Source organism: Vanessa cardui, chromosome 16 (assembly GCF_905220365.1).
Source record: "Vanessa cardui chromosome 16, ilVanCard2.1, whole genome shotgun sequence".
Classification (NCBI taxonomy): Eukaryota; Metazoa; Arthropoda; class Insecta; order Lepidoptera; family Nymphalidae; genus Vanessa; species Vanessa cardui.
The window spans coordinates 12,497,272-12,512,259 of record NC_061138.1 but is presented as its reverse complement, the minus strand read 5'-3'; the positions used below and the strand labels follow the sequence as shown (position 1 = coordinate 12,512,259).

The following is a 14,988-nucleotide window of genomic DNA, read 5'->3' as shown; positions in this document are numbered from 1 at the left end:
TAATAACAACAGATTGGGTAGGAACCCATGTTGTTACACTGTCATTAATTGTCTTTCTGTTTAGTCTTCTTATTTTCATTACTTCACCACATCCAGTGGGAAGTTCAAGTGACATAGCAAGTTCTTCCATCGTCCAGTGCACGGAGATACCCTTAATCAAACCCATTCTGGTTACATTGAAAGTCGGTACAGTAGCTTTTTACTTGCACATTTCAACAATAGGATTTGCCAGGAATGAGTTTGCCGCTTGGGCTGTTTGTTGAAAATTCAACAGAAATTTTATTACGACCTATGTTTTTAACACCATCATTAATAATTCCTTTAATTTTATGAGTGTGCAGAAATTGTACAAATTTAATTGCTCGGATAGTAGTTCCTGAGGCTGGGTCAGAGACTTCCCGGGACACTTGTACGATGAAAGGACCCTTGTCATCGTCAGAATAAATTTTTGGGCCTTCAGAGAAGGATGGGTGAGATGGTCTGTATCGAAGGATTTGCAGAATTTGGATGGATTATAGTGTTTTTAGCATTCGAATTCATTAACTTGGCGTTTTCGAGAAACCGGAATAGAGGGAGGAGAAAGAGTATCGGTATCGGTTTGTACTGAGCCACCTGGATCAGGGGGTTCAGGCGGAGTATCCACCTCCATTATAAAACTTACAAACTAAAAAATATTGATATAAGATAAATACTCACAAAATTTAAATATATTAGTAACACCACTTAACCCAACTACCAACTAAAACACTATTAACAATAAAATATACTACAAAACTAAACACTAAACACATGTGTTAACCAACGCTAACGCAAGCGAAAAAACAACATTAAACAAGTAACTAATCCATACAAATGACATTTAAAAAGATAATGTCAAAGCTTTCCACACCTCAAAAAGCCACTACTTAATTCTATTCATAATTAAAATGAAATACAAGTAAAGCTTAGACTAATAATAAATAAATAAATTGTATCTGCGAAAATCTGTTTAATTTTTAAATTTTAAAATATAATGAGAGGTACAAAAGGGATTTTTAAATAAAGCAAAATATTTAAGACATTATTTATTTGGTGAGTTGCACATGTTACAATATTGCAGTTTAAAGGGAATGTTACTCTTAAAAATTCCTTCCCTGATCACTATGAGAGCAATACATCTACACAATATTTCTGTGTTCTTAGAACTTTTTATGTATAGTACAATTTATAGATAGTCTTTTTGTCTAGCAATAACACATCTTCATGTATTGTATATTGGTAATGTGAACATTAAAATGAACTTGAAAGTACATTTTACACCAACGGAGCTAAGTTATAATGTCTATAAATCTCTATGAAATATCCCTGCCTGAAGTTGTACATACGTAAAATAACTTTACTTCGAACCCCCTTAATAACAAACGTTGTATAGTGGTAACGTAATTAAACAGTTTTGTTTTCTTCTTTCAAACGTCACATTACTGATGCGTGATAGATACATTTATCCACTATAATACAACGTCCAATAGTAAGGCCATAAATGGTTTATTAAAGTTCAGTGACAAGTATAAATGCATCAATGAAAACTTTAATGATTTTGGATGTTATAATTGTAAAGAAAATTAACCAACTTTTCATCTTAGTTATTTTTCACTTTCGATTTTGGATATATATAATAACAAACATCACATTACTAACTGAGCCTTAAAACCATTCAGTAGATCATCCCTAATTAGAGTGAATGAAATAAAGACATATTCAAATTCTTCAATTAATATCTCACTTTCGTACTGAGCACAGCCCATTCTATTCAAGCGATAGGATAAGAGCATAATGCCCCTAATTATAATAATATACTAAAATCATACTTGAGATACATTATTTCTGTGATTACATATACGAATTGGTAGAATGATGCTTTTGAATACCTGCAATAGCATCTACAATTATTAAATAATTTATGAAAATAATAATCAAAGATTTATGTAGTCTTTTGAAAAGACAATTTACTGCTGTATAGAATTTAAAACATTGTTAAAGAATTAATGTTATGTTTCGAACAAATTTGATAAAATGACATTTAATATTTAAAAAAACTCATTTGATCTTTGTATATATTTTCTAAGTTATAACAATTCACAATTTTCTTCTTAACACAGAGTTACATATTTATGTATCTCTTTGGGCTAAATATTAATGAATATTATTATATATTCTAATAACTATTTCAGTCAATGATATTATAATATATAAAGTTACATACTTTAATGAGCTCGTGAAAATGATTAAATTATATCGAGATAAATTTAATAATCCAGCATTATTTACATGTCACTGTAGCCAACATTCAGGTTTGATAAGTTTCATACATAATCACACAATTATCTAACAGTTTTTGTTTTTTATTTAAAACTACGTTTAATTCGTCATTAGAATTCTTACTAGACAAAACTATCTTATCATTTTAACTACATAAATAAAATATAAACAATTTGTAATTTGAATAAAAAATGACATTTCAAACTATTGCATGTCAAATACACAAACATAAGGCAGGAAAATATAATAACCAAAACATTCCCCTATAGGTCTTGATTCTACTAAATAAAGTGAATAATATTATTTCTATATTTTAAATATATTTTAGGTCGAGGGCGGTGGTTGTGAGTACATATTGTAGTAGCTGTTCGGAGCTGAATTGAAACCTTGGTTGGATTGATTGAACCCTGATTGATTTTGTCCATAACCTGAACCATATTGTCCACCTCTTCCTCTCCCACCTCTTCCACCTCGACCTCTGAAGCTACCACCGCCCTCTCTGTCTCTATTGAAGCTTCCACCCTCCCTGCTACCGAAATTGGGACGGCTGTTGTAGTTGTCTCTGTTGAAACCAGAACCGCCGGAACTCTGGAAGCCACTCTGGCCGTTAGAGTTGTTGTCCCACCTTGACCCTGCTTGAAGAATAAGAATTTATAAGTAATACTAGTATAATAGTTCTCAATGATTTAATGCTACATATATTTTTAATGAACTGGTAATTTGGTACTAATTTTAATAATTAATGCTTAGGTAGCTTCACTTAATAGTAAAATGACGATTCAAAAGTGCTTGTAAAAGCCCACTTGAATAAAGTTGATTTTGATATTATGACATACTGAGATATAAAGAGATGTTTACTTGGTAAAATCAATAGTACCAAGTTATCATTATGTTATGTAATCGTCAGAGCATTAGGTGGTCATGACTTAGCTATCCTTGCGTTAATAGTTAGTTAGACTGGTAGGGCTTTGTGCTAGCTCGTCTGGGTAAGTACCACTCAAGTATTGTTGTGTTTCGGTTTGAAGGGTGAGTGAGCCAGTGTAACTACAGGCACAAGGACATTACATCTTAGTTCCTAAGGTTGGTGGCACATTGACAATGTAAGAAGGAATAGTTATTATTTCTTACAGCGTCATTGTCTATGGGTGATTGTGACCACTTACCATCAGGTGGCCTGTATGCTCGTCCGCCAACTTATACCATAAAAAAGGCAGGGTTAGGGGTGGGTGCCCCGAGTACTCATGACATAGCGAGGCCCCCGCGAGGCCCCCTCACCTCTGTCGCCCGAGTACCGTCCGCGGCCGCGCCCCCGCCCGCGCTCCCCGCGCGAGCTGCTGTCGTCCCGCTCGCGGAAGCGCCCGCGACCTGCAAACACACACACACATCAAAATTTGGTATGATATTGCGACAGGCTTAGGGGCTGTCCATTAATCACGTGATCTTTTTTTAGCATTTTTTAACCCCCCCTCCCCCACTGGTGATACGTAGTGAGGTTTAAGACCACCCCCCCTCCCCTTTCTCAACATCAGGTGTATTTTTAGTACCTACAACGAATCTTAAAATTTTCTGAATATTATCTTAATTTAAATACAGGTATAAACTATAATCTTATTTTATTCTGAAATAAAGGACCATATTTGTTTAAAAATCGCGCATTAGACGAAAAAATAAAAACACAAGATATCTTACTACAACCCTTGTGTTATTTTCGTGATTTTTATCAAACCCCTCCCCCCCTTTCAAGCCTCACGTGATTAATGGACAACCCCTTACATAGCATAAGCAGAGATGGCCCAGTGGTTAGAACGCGTGCATCTTAACCGATGGTCGCGGGTTCGAACCCAGGCAAGCACCGCTGATTCATGTGCTTAATTTGTCTTTATAATTCATCTCGTGCTCAGCGGTGAAGGAAAACATCGTGAGGAAACCTGCATTTGACAAATTTCATAGAAATTCTGCCACATGTGTATTCCAGCAACCCGCATTGGAACAGCGTGGTGGAATATGTTCCAAACCTTCTCCTTAAAGGGAGAGGAGGCCTTTAGCCCAGCAGTGGGAATTTACAAGCTATTGTTGTTGTTGTTTCATAGCCTTGATTAGAGTCTAAATCGGATACTTCCATAGTTATATCGGCTTACCATATTTTCCCTTGAATCCCATTCCACATTGCGCTAGCTCCAGCAATTTAGGGTTGACCACTTGGTTGGCCTCTTGCAGTACTGACAGCAGGTCTTTCGCCTGTAGAAAATAAAAGTTGATGTCACGAAGTATGTTACAGACTACCCTATGTATTGCCTGTACCAATCACAGAAGAAATAGGACAAATAAACCACTTTGAACAATGGTATTGACATAAAATTATTAGTCGAGATCTTAACTGTAATCCATGGTAATTATAGGTTCCTAAAAAAGCTTTTCAGGATAGTTATCGGGTGTTAAAGTCAAATGAAATTGGATATAATTCTTTTGTATTATAAATAAAGGTACTTTAACCAACGGTATTAACTAACTTGACTTTGTATTTTTTAAATGTTAAAATAGAGTAACTACTGAGTTTCTTGCCGATCCTTCTCGGTAGAATCTACTTTCCGAATCAGTGGTAGCTTCACTTAATTGTAAAATGACGATCCAAAAGTGCTTGTAAAAGACTACTTGAATAAAGTTTATTTTGATTTTAACCTTGAACTTATTAGAAGTGCATAACATAGCCAATCTGGCCTATGTAAATTAATTTCTACTAATTTCACCATAAAAATAGGTTATATATTTCACCTTAGCGGAGTTATTCGGCGTGAACAGCGTATAGGCCGTGCCGGTGTTGTGCGAGCGGCCCGTCCGACCGATGCGATGCACGTAGTCCTCCGAATTGTTAGGGTAGTCGTAGTTTATAACGAACTTCACGTCCTCCACGTCTACACGCGAATATGGACTTTGTTTTATAAACGTTACGGTTTCAATTGCATGTAAAACATTCATCACAATACCCACGCTAGTATGCAAACTATTGATGGTTTGAGGGAAGAAGCCTTTTATAAAGAAATTTATTTAGTAAATTTAACAAATTATTCGCTTCAACGGTCTTGCCTATAATCCTTGTGAAGTATGTTATTAGTAAAACACCTCTCTCTTTCTCTCATCACTGATTTGACATTCGAAAGAAAGAGAAAGGAGACATTTATAGGTAAGACCGTGGGATGGTACGTAGGTATATTCCCCCAAAGCGAGTGTCATAATTACCTGAGACGTCACGCAGGAGCGTCGGCGGCTGGAAATCAACTGTATTATGCCCAAACGTCCGGAGTGTTGTGTGTGGAGGCGGAGAGAGTGCCGACTTCACTAGCGTGTCTCTCAGGGCACGTCCGTCACGTCAACTTATTGTCAGGTTGCGTAGCGCTTTAGTTTTGTTCGCAAATCTCTCATGACAGTTAACCAAGCAAATATTGCTCCTAGTTTCATCTCGCATTGGTTTATTTTAGTTTCATATTCAGTTATTTACTGGGTTGTCTATAAAATACGTTTTATTCCTAATATCTTGAATTCCTAATATATCTTTCTGTTTGATTAAAATTGTGTTTATATTGTATAAGGAGCTTCAGTTGTTATTCTTGAATAATTGGGAATAGAGGAAAAGTCAAGACAAATAATACTTTTTTTTTGGAATATTACCATTTCTTAATATTCCTTCTTTCTAAAATTAATCGTCAAACTTCTCTTAATCATTGGCCTATGTAGTAAATACGTGGATAATTGGACTTTGATAAGAATGTCCATAACAGCCTATCATCAATAGTAAGTATTCTCTACTACATACTATATGCAGTTTCGAATATTGCACTTGACTTCCATTACTTTAACAGTTAATAAATTTTTTAGGATGATCGAATTTGTCGACAGAAATAATCTGCCTACGCGAAATTTAGTTTACAGACAATTAATATTTGTTAACGCATTTTATAGACGACCCTACCCCCAAAGCCGAAATATTTGGCTTCAAAATCATCAACACTAGCGAGATCATCAAACAACCCCCCCCATTCCATTTATAGAGGCAGCATGCTCGTCTAAACAGTGTGCGCTGACGGTTGACTGGCTGTCATCGCTATCAACTCTTTAGTATCAACTACTTGACTTGTCGCAATATGCATATTGTGTATCAACAATCGGAGTCAGCAACACACCGAAAAGTTAGCCCTTATCTCTGCACGCATGCGCCTCTGAAATGAAAACAATCGAGAATAATGCCGAGTCAGTCATGGAAATTTTTCATATAAAATAGGCCTGGACATTATTGTACCCTATGGTATTTATATTACTATGCACATATGTATAACAACATTTATTATGTTATATATTTACTGGCATAGGGTACTTATAGCCATGGCCCGAGAACATCTCTAAATGGCATTATGGGACCATTGCTGTGTCATTTTCGTGTATGCACGTGCCAGTATTCACTGATTACATCATGTAATTTTATCATATTAACTGCAAAAATTAAATATAAATAATAAAAAATAAACTATTGTGAATACTGGAACTTTAAACATTTTTGTTTTACTTCTTATGTCAACGAATGAAAAATATTTAACTTTTTCTGTGGAACTTATTTCTTTTATAGCTTTTGGTATATATATCCTACGTATATGTTCAATACAGAAATTTAAGATATTTTATTTAAATACCTATTATGCCATTTATGTTGGACACACCTAAACACTATTTTAGCTAAATAAATACTTGTTTATGCACTTGGATCTAGTGTAAAAACTAGATATCTGATTGACTGGATTTGCATTTTATGGGATCACTGCTCTTTAATTTTTGGTTATTATTATCTGCCCATCGGTAAAGGAAAAACATTGCAAGGAAACCTGCATTTATACACATGACATCCAAATTGGAACAGTGTGATGAAGAGGTTCCAAACTTTCTCAAGAGACTCCGTATTTTATTTATGGAATATCTGGCCGGTCTAGAAGTCGCCCTGGCTTTAATCCCGTTTTATATTATTTTTTAATATAATAATTGAAAAAAATACGCCATCTTGAATTTCCCTTTCTTTTGTCTTTTAGATATGCTGTCAAAGAACAGCGCCTTTATCGGATAACATTTCAAACTAATTCAAGATTCTCACACACCTACGCGCCAAACGAATTTATTGACACCACAAATATCCATAATGCTCCATCCACACGGATGCAACCAGAAAATTAATGAACTATTTACCTTGGCCTCTATTTTTAGGCTGAATATACATTACAACTGCATTATAACCTTATATCTTTGTCCTACTCAATCCACAGAAAAATATTTTCCTCATTGGCATCTTAACGACGATTGGTCTGCATCAGACCAAAGCCCTAACGGGGCTCTGACGTGCCCAAGTATATATTCCACAAATCACTTAGCAATGGTATCAAAGGCCTTAGCTACGCTCCTGACATCTCCTATACCTCTCGAACACCCCGGCACCAGAGCGAGGATGTTTAGCTTTTGTGCGATTGCAGTTAAAAAGCCTCGCTTCTGTTTCATATTTAATCTTCAGTTTGATGCCTTCGTTCTATATTTGAAATATTCGCAAATTTTCTTTTTTTTTTTTTTGCCAGTTTGGCTTCGGTACTACGGTTTCAGCTTACATCTTTCAAACAGCCATAAAATATATTATTTACAATATGTATAGCCTACCTATAGTGTTGCGACTATGAACGCCTAACGGTTAATCGAGCCCATATTTTTAATCAATTCAAGGAATACATAACAATTTGCGCATATTTCAATATTTTCAAATCCAACTCGGCGGGAATAATCACCACCTTGTCTTTGAATGTTTTACATCTGAGGTGGCACAAACATCGGATAGGTTCTGGGCATTTACAGTGATACATGTTATTTAATGACATTACTTCATCTCTACTGACAACCTCCCGGAGGCTTTTCTACTACTTTTTTATAATGCTTATGTACAATAACCTACGCATACATGTCACACGTTACCGATATAACATTTCGTATAACAAAACAAGGATTAATCGAGTGGTGTTATGATGGTGGAGGACTGATTTTTCGGTGCGAGTCGGTGAGTGTCGGTGAGTGTCGGTGAGTGTCGGTGAGTGTCGGTGAGTGTCGGCGCAAGTCGGTGCGAGTCGGTGAGTGTCGGTGAGTGTCGGTGAGTGTCGGTGAGTGTCGGTGAGTGTCGGTGAGTGTCGGTGAGTGTCGGCGCAAGTCGGTGAGTGTCGGTGAGTGTCGGTGAGTATCGGTGAGTATCGGTGCGAGTCGGTGCGAGTCGGTGAGTGTCGGTGCGAGTCGGTGAGTAACGGTGAGTATCGGTGAGTATCGGCGCAAGTCGGTGCGAGTCGGTGAGTGTCAGTGAGTGTCGGTGAGTGTCGATGAGTGTCGGTGAGTGTCGGTGAGTGTCGGTGAGTATCGGTGAGTGTCGGTGAGTGTCGGTGAGTGTCGGTGAGTGTCGGTGAGTGTCGGTGTGAGTGTGTGCGTGTGCGTGCGTGCGTTACCGAGGCCGCGCGCGGCGACGTCGGTGGCGACGAGGATGGAGGAGCGCGCGTGTCGGAACTGCTGCAGCACGTAGTCGCGGTCCTGCTGGTTCTTGTCGCCGTGGATGGCCAGCGCGCGCCAGCCCGAGCGGTTGATGGTCTTCGTTATCTCGTCCACCTGCGACCCCAACGTGGTATATTGAAAGCTCATTTTCGTTTTGGCAAATGGGCCACTGGCCTGACGAGTAGCCATCGCCGCCAGAAGGCTTTGATGCCGTAAGCACATATTTACCATGCCTTACATTGCCAATGCTCCATTGGATAAGATGTTATGTCTTGCACATGCAATTATATTAGCCCACTCATCCTTGAAACAGGATTACAACAATACTAGGTATTGCTGTTAGGCGGTAGAATATATGATGAGGGGATGGTTTACAATATTTATATACAAACATTGTGCGACAAGAGTTCAGTTACAGACCGAATTGTATTTCTGACTTTGTTTTCACATTTGAAGGCATGTTTAACATATTAAAAACCTAACTAATTTTTTTTACACATTTCACAACCTCATACCTTTCTCTTAGTCTCTGCAAAGATGATTGTCTTAGTTTCCTCTTCTGAAGATATCTCCGTTAGTAAGGTCAAGAGTTTTTCATTCTTCTCCCACTCCTCACAGACGTCAACAATCTGCAGGATATTGTGATTGGCTGACAAGGATAGCGAACCAATGTTGATCTGAATGTAGTCATGAAGGAACTCTTCCGCCAAATTCTGAACCTCCTTCGGCCAAGTTGCAGACCACATCAGCACCTGGAGAGTTAAAATTAATTATGAAAGCGGTACCACAACTTTATTTTATATTGCTTTACTTTCTTTCTAAAGGTATTAGTAGTTAGGGAGGCGAATAGGGGAATTTTCGGTAATACTCGAGCGCGTCAGATTAAGATATTGGGGGTTGATTTTAGTGTTTTAAGACCAAATTTAACTAATCTGACGATAAGTCCTTCACGCCGCCGAGTTATAGGGTCGCGAACTTGTAAAAAAAACACGTTAATCCGGCATTCTCGAGCGCGATTTTTATTTCTTTTATTTTGAAGAATATAATCTAAAACTTACTAAAAATACAAAATCTGCCGGTAGTGTGGAGGAGCCATTTCGTCTTCCGAAAAACGCGTTGCGGCATATAAGTCGCAATCAACAATACATTTTGCAAAAAAAAGTTTAAATAAACAAAAAAGGTAATTTTATTTTACACAGAAAAGCTCTTTTACATTTTTGTCCAAAGTTAAAACTTTTTGACTTGAAGCATCATAAAAACTCAAACTCCCGGTACTCAAAATGAGTATATCTCGAAAACTGAGAGTGTGTTAAAAAAATCGATATGAAATAACGATGATTAAATTATGTGACTTTTATTATATAACACAATTTTTTTTTTCTAAAGCTTCTCGACAATTTTCGTGGACTCAGAAAAAGTTACGCGTATCTGTATACAAAAGTATTATTAAAATGTCCATTTTCATGTATGTATATTATTGAATAGCCTGTTGATCCTTAAATTGTTTTTCGGACGTACCGTAAGCAAAACGAAGTGAAGAATTGAAGCAAAAAAGAGGGAATTAAGAGAAAAGAGGAGAAAGAAAGGAAAAAAAGAAACCAAAAAACCTTTTTCGGTCAGATTAAGAGAACCCACCAACATTTTTGTCAGATTAAGAAAATATGCTTTCAGGATACCGAGATAAACCTCCCCTATGAAAATCTGATGCGCTCGAGTATTTCATAAAAACGTTTTTTTTTTTGCATTTTCAAAAATTCATCGTAACTTATCGTCACGTCAGTTTTTTTAAAGGGAGCTTCCTTGGGGCCTACTTAACACCCCTTCCGAAAATCTGACGCGCTCGAGTAAATTTTTTTTTTTTTGCATTTTTGACTACTTTATATGCCTACCCCCACCACGCAAACCGGCAGATTAGTGTACCGTTGTTATCAGAGGCGCTTGAGGCATACGTAGTATGAATATCGGACGCGCTCGAGAATGCCCAAGTAACTGTTTTTTTTAACATTTTTGAAAAACCGTACACGCCAAACCCACCGCTAAAATTGTTTTTACCATACGAGCTTTTCTTTTCGAAATTGTTTTATCTTTCGATTTTGATAAGTCTCGACGGCGCCGTTGAATTACGCCATTTAGCTACCTCGCCTCCCTAACTATAGGCTTAGTGAGCACATAGTTATAGTACGACAACTTAGATGTCGCATCGGCAAAATTCGTAAAACCGATCACGTCCGAATTGAGTACGCCATCCCAAATTATCAATATTTATTTCTCATGCGAATATGATCTTTACACAAACGTAATAACTTGTAATAATATCATATGACCTAATATATTCGTCAATTTGACGCGTCGATTTACATGCACTTGCTTTTTTTGACGCGTGAATCTATAGCGACGAATAGCGTCGAATGGCGCGATTGGGAGCTATGCTTCCGATGCTACATCTAATTTGTGTCGTACTATACTGCCTTATGATTTCTATCTATTAATTGAGAATGAGTTTTAGAGATCATTCTAATATATACTGCTCACATACATATAGCCGAAGCATCTGTTCTAGAATTTCGTCAGAAACTGTTTGCCTCTCAAGGTTTTGTTTTGTTTTGTTTAAATTAAGAACAAAACATGCTGGTTTTTACCCATGTGTTATAGCGATTTGGCCATGAAGGCTTTTTGTCGTGTTAATAGTTTAATTAAGCAGTTATAACAAAATAACATACCTGTCTATCAGGTCTGATCTGTTCAATAATCTTCCTAATCTGAGGCTCAAAGCCCATATCCAACATTCTGTCGGCTTCATCCAATACTAAATATGTGCAGCGACGAAGATTTGTTGTATCTGTAGTGAAAATAAATTACTTAACAATTTTTTTTAGAAAATTAATAGTGTATTTAACAAATATATTTGATTGAACTTTTTATGCAATAACTACTAAAAAAAATGGAATAAATACATTTGTTAAATAATAATAATAATATGTTAGTCATGAACCAAATCCTAAATTTAGAACCAAATGTCATATATTATACTTAATATAGATGCAAAATGTTTTAACTGCAAATAATTTCTAATGTAATAATTCATTATTACATTACAACTGGCAAAGCATTGTTACACAATTTCTATTGTTTTGTTTAAACCAGCATTGTATAATTGCCCTATTGTTTTTAATAATACCATTGTTTATTAGCGACATTAAATAACAATAAATCTATGATTCATTTTAAGATCACAAATTCCACTCCAAATAATTTTATGGTTACTTTGGATCAAATAATATGTATTACTACTAGCACACATTGGAGTAGTGTAGTTTCATATTCTCAAATCTGTCAATAGCCTGCTCAAAAAGAAAGGCATTTCAAAATGAGATATTTTATTTTAACAGGCCTTTACTTTACTTATTCTACTAGTGTAATACTATATCAAAATACCATAATTGCATATGTTTTACCTTTCTCCAAGAAATCAATCAGTCTTCCTGGTGTAGCGATGACTATCTCAACACCCCTCTCCAAAGTCCTGCCCTGGGGTCCTTTGGGTGCCCCTCCAAAGATGCATGTGTTACGAACTTGTACACTCTGACCAAACTCTTGAGCCACCTGGTAAAGTTAAATATAGGGTAATAACTTGAGTTAACATTCATTTTTGATGTAGGAAGTAGATCAACAATGTTAACCAATATTAGTGACATGTATTTAGTGTTAATTTACAAGTAATCTTTCTATATATATATGGCTTATACTTAGTAGTGATATAAGCTTCTAATGTCAGAATAAAGCAAAGAAGCGAGCCACTGATTAAACTAGTTATTACATCAAATAAAAATTATTTAGTGTGATATGAAAGTAATTGTAATAATAAGTGTAGTATGTATACTCTATTCCAATCATAATAGGAAAAAAAAACAACATTTGACAGTCAATTGATGAAGTATCTTTAGTTGAAAGCTTGATTAATCTATGATATTCGTTAATTTATGTTTTTGTTATAAATATAGATTGATCACAGCATAGCTGAGTTATTAGCAAATCATATAGTTGTATTATATGTAAATCTCAGGCTTGTTTAACTTTTTTCCTACTTTCATTGGACTAGCCTATATAATGTTTTACTTGTGGTACTAATTTTGGTGTGTGGTGTCATATTCATCAACTAAGTTTATTAAAATTTACTGGTGTAATTACAAGTTAAAAAAAAAGTACATACTGAGAGTACCTAATTGATGTGTATATATATTTTTGATCTACCATCTACTCATTGTAGTATAATAAATAAAAATAATATAAATGAAAGCACATTAAATCAAATTACAGAGTGCAACTGCAATTTTATGTTATATAATTACTTTAATATATATTCAGCAATTAAAAGATGAATGAAACACTAATGATTAAATAAATTGATAAGCTTATTTCTACATTAATATTTTTATAAATTTGACATTGATAAAAAAAAACTAAATACACATACTTTTAACAGAAATAAGTGCTCATAAAAGTAAAGGTTACGTTCAGAAACCTTGAACCACAAATGTCAAGACTTGCATCATGGAGTTTGTCTATGACTACATTCCCTATGGCAAATAATCAATTTAACAATAGGTTTTCGAACATAGCCTGATAGTAATACACTACGTTCTACAGTGTAACATTAATATAGAAACAATTTACTATTTCCATGTTGTTTGGATTTCCTTCTACATCTGCAGTTATCCCGTTCATTGAAAGCAGAGCCTTGGTAGCGCAATGGAAACAAATAAATTATTTACTCCTACTAGTGTTTGAATATAAATATATTTAATTAATCGACTGATGGATTTATTACATTAAAGGTTTCTGAAATTTATCATTTAATGAGCACAGCTGAAATAGCTTTATGAATTAACTCATGCAAACTTTGTTAGTTTTAAAACTATATTAGGAGTTGATTGATAAACATTCTGTTTTATAATAATAGATACTATTAATATTTACCTGTTGAATCTGCTGTGCCAATTCTCTAGTCGGAGCCAATACAAGAACTATTGGACCTTCATCTCTTAGCAGTCTTGGTTGATTGATTATATGCACGATTGCCGGCAAAATGTAAGCTAGTGTCTTTCCTGAACCTGTTTGAGCAATTCCGACCATGTCTCGACCAGATAAGGCAATTGGCCAACCTTGAGCTTGAATTGGTGTCGGATTAGGAAATCCTTGTTTGAGAATTTCTTTCATAGCATAGTCAGGAAATCCTCCTTCTTCGAAAAATATGCTAGGCGCAGGGACGTCACGCCCTTTAACCGTTATCTGATGCTGACTGCGATACGCCTCCACATCAGCCAGAGATCGTCTTTGAACATTCGCATGAGGCACATAGAAGTTCTTTTGGAAGGGAGTGAGTTGGACGTTGTCCCAGCGAATTTTACGGAGACCGCCACCCGGTTGGTCATTTTTGAATTTCCCACGGAAGTCATCACGACTATCGCGTCCACCTCGGCTGCCTCCTCTGCCACCACCCCTTCCCATATCACGCCCTCGGCTGCCTCCACTGAAACGAGTCACCCTCTCCTGGGATCTATCACTAGACCTCCCGCCCCGGGAACTAACGCCGCCTCGACTCATACCGCGACCTCGCGATCCTCCTCTTCCACCACGACCACCACGTCTATCGTCGTACCTATTCCCAGAATAGCAAATGTTAAAAACGTCAGCTTAAAAATAAAGTAAGCATTATCTGTTGAGGACTTACATGTTTACTGTTTGATAAATATAAATTAATACTTTGCTAACGCACAACTATTTTGTTGCTCTTTCACTTATTTTCTAATCTTTACCTAATATCTTCCACTTATACAGGATTTGAAGCTGTAAATATATTTTTTTCGGCAAGGCTTTCTTTTTCTTTAATATACAATCACAAAGCGTTGGAAAGCCGCCATGTTTTGTTTTAACTTACAAATTTCAATGTTGGCATTACGTTCAATACTACGTGTCAAACCACGAATTTTTATAAATAAGATTGCAACAAATGTTGGCGGAAGTGTCTTAATTTATTAAATCGGTTCGATTAAAAAAAAGTACTTGCTTCCTGATCACAAATTATATTTTAATCCAAAAGTTATATAGTTTTAACTAATACGTATCCAAAGTTTATTT

General features: G+C 36.0%; 1 protein-coding gene across 3 annotated transcripts; it reads right to left on the bottom strand.

Moving 5' to 3' along the window:
- Window positions 1-1,051: 1,051 nt before the first annotated feature.
- Window positions 1,052-14,820, bottom strand: LOC124536523 (ATP-dependent RNA helicase dbp2-like). 3 transcript variants are annotated; one of them, XM_047113080.1, is made up of 10 exons: window positions 14,667-14,820; window positions 13,828-14,509; window positions 12,306-12,453; window positions 11,571-11,689; window positions 9,366-9,602; window positions 8,808-8,964; window positions 5,071-5,210; window positions 4,437-4,536; window positions 3,574-3,663; window positions 1,052-2,933 (listed from the first exon to the last, which is right to left on the bottom strand). In XM_047113080.1, the coding sequence occupies exons 2-10, from the start codon at window positions 14,452-14,454 to the stop codon at window positions 2,623-2,625; spliced, it is 1,929 nt and encodes a 642-aa protein (XP_046969036.1). In that variant the 5' UTR covers window positions 14,455-14,509; window positions 14,667-14,820; the 3' UTR covers window positions 1,052-2,622. The 3 variants fall into 3 exon arrangements, with proteins under 3 accessions (XP_046969036.1, XP_046969033.1, XP_046969035.1); XM_047113077.1 differs by having other exon boundaries at window positions 14,582-14,808; XM_047113079.1 differs by having other exon boundaries at window positions 1,052-2,930; window positions 14,582-14,808.
- Window positions 14,821-14,988: the final 168 nt, after the last annotated feature.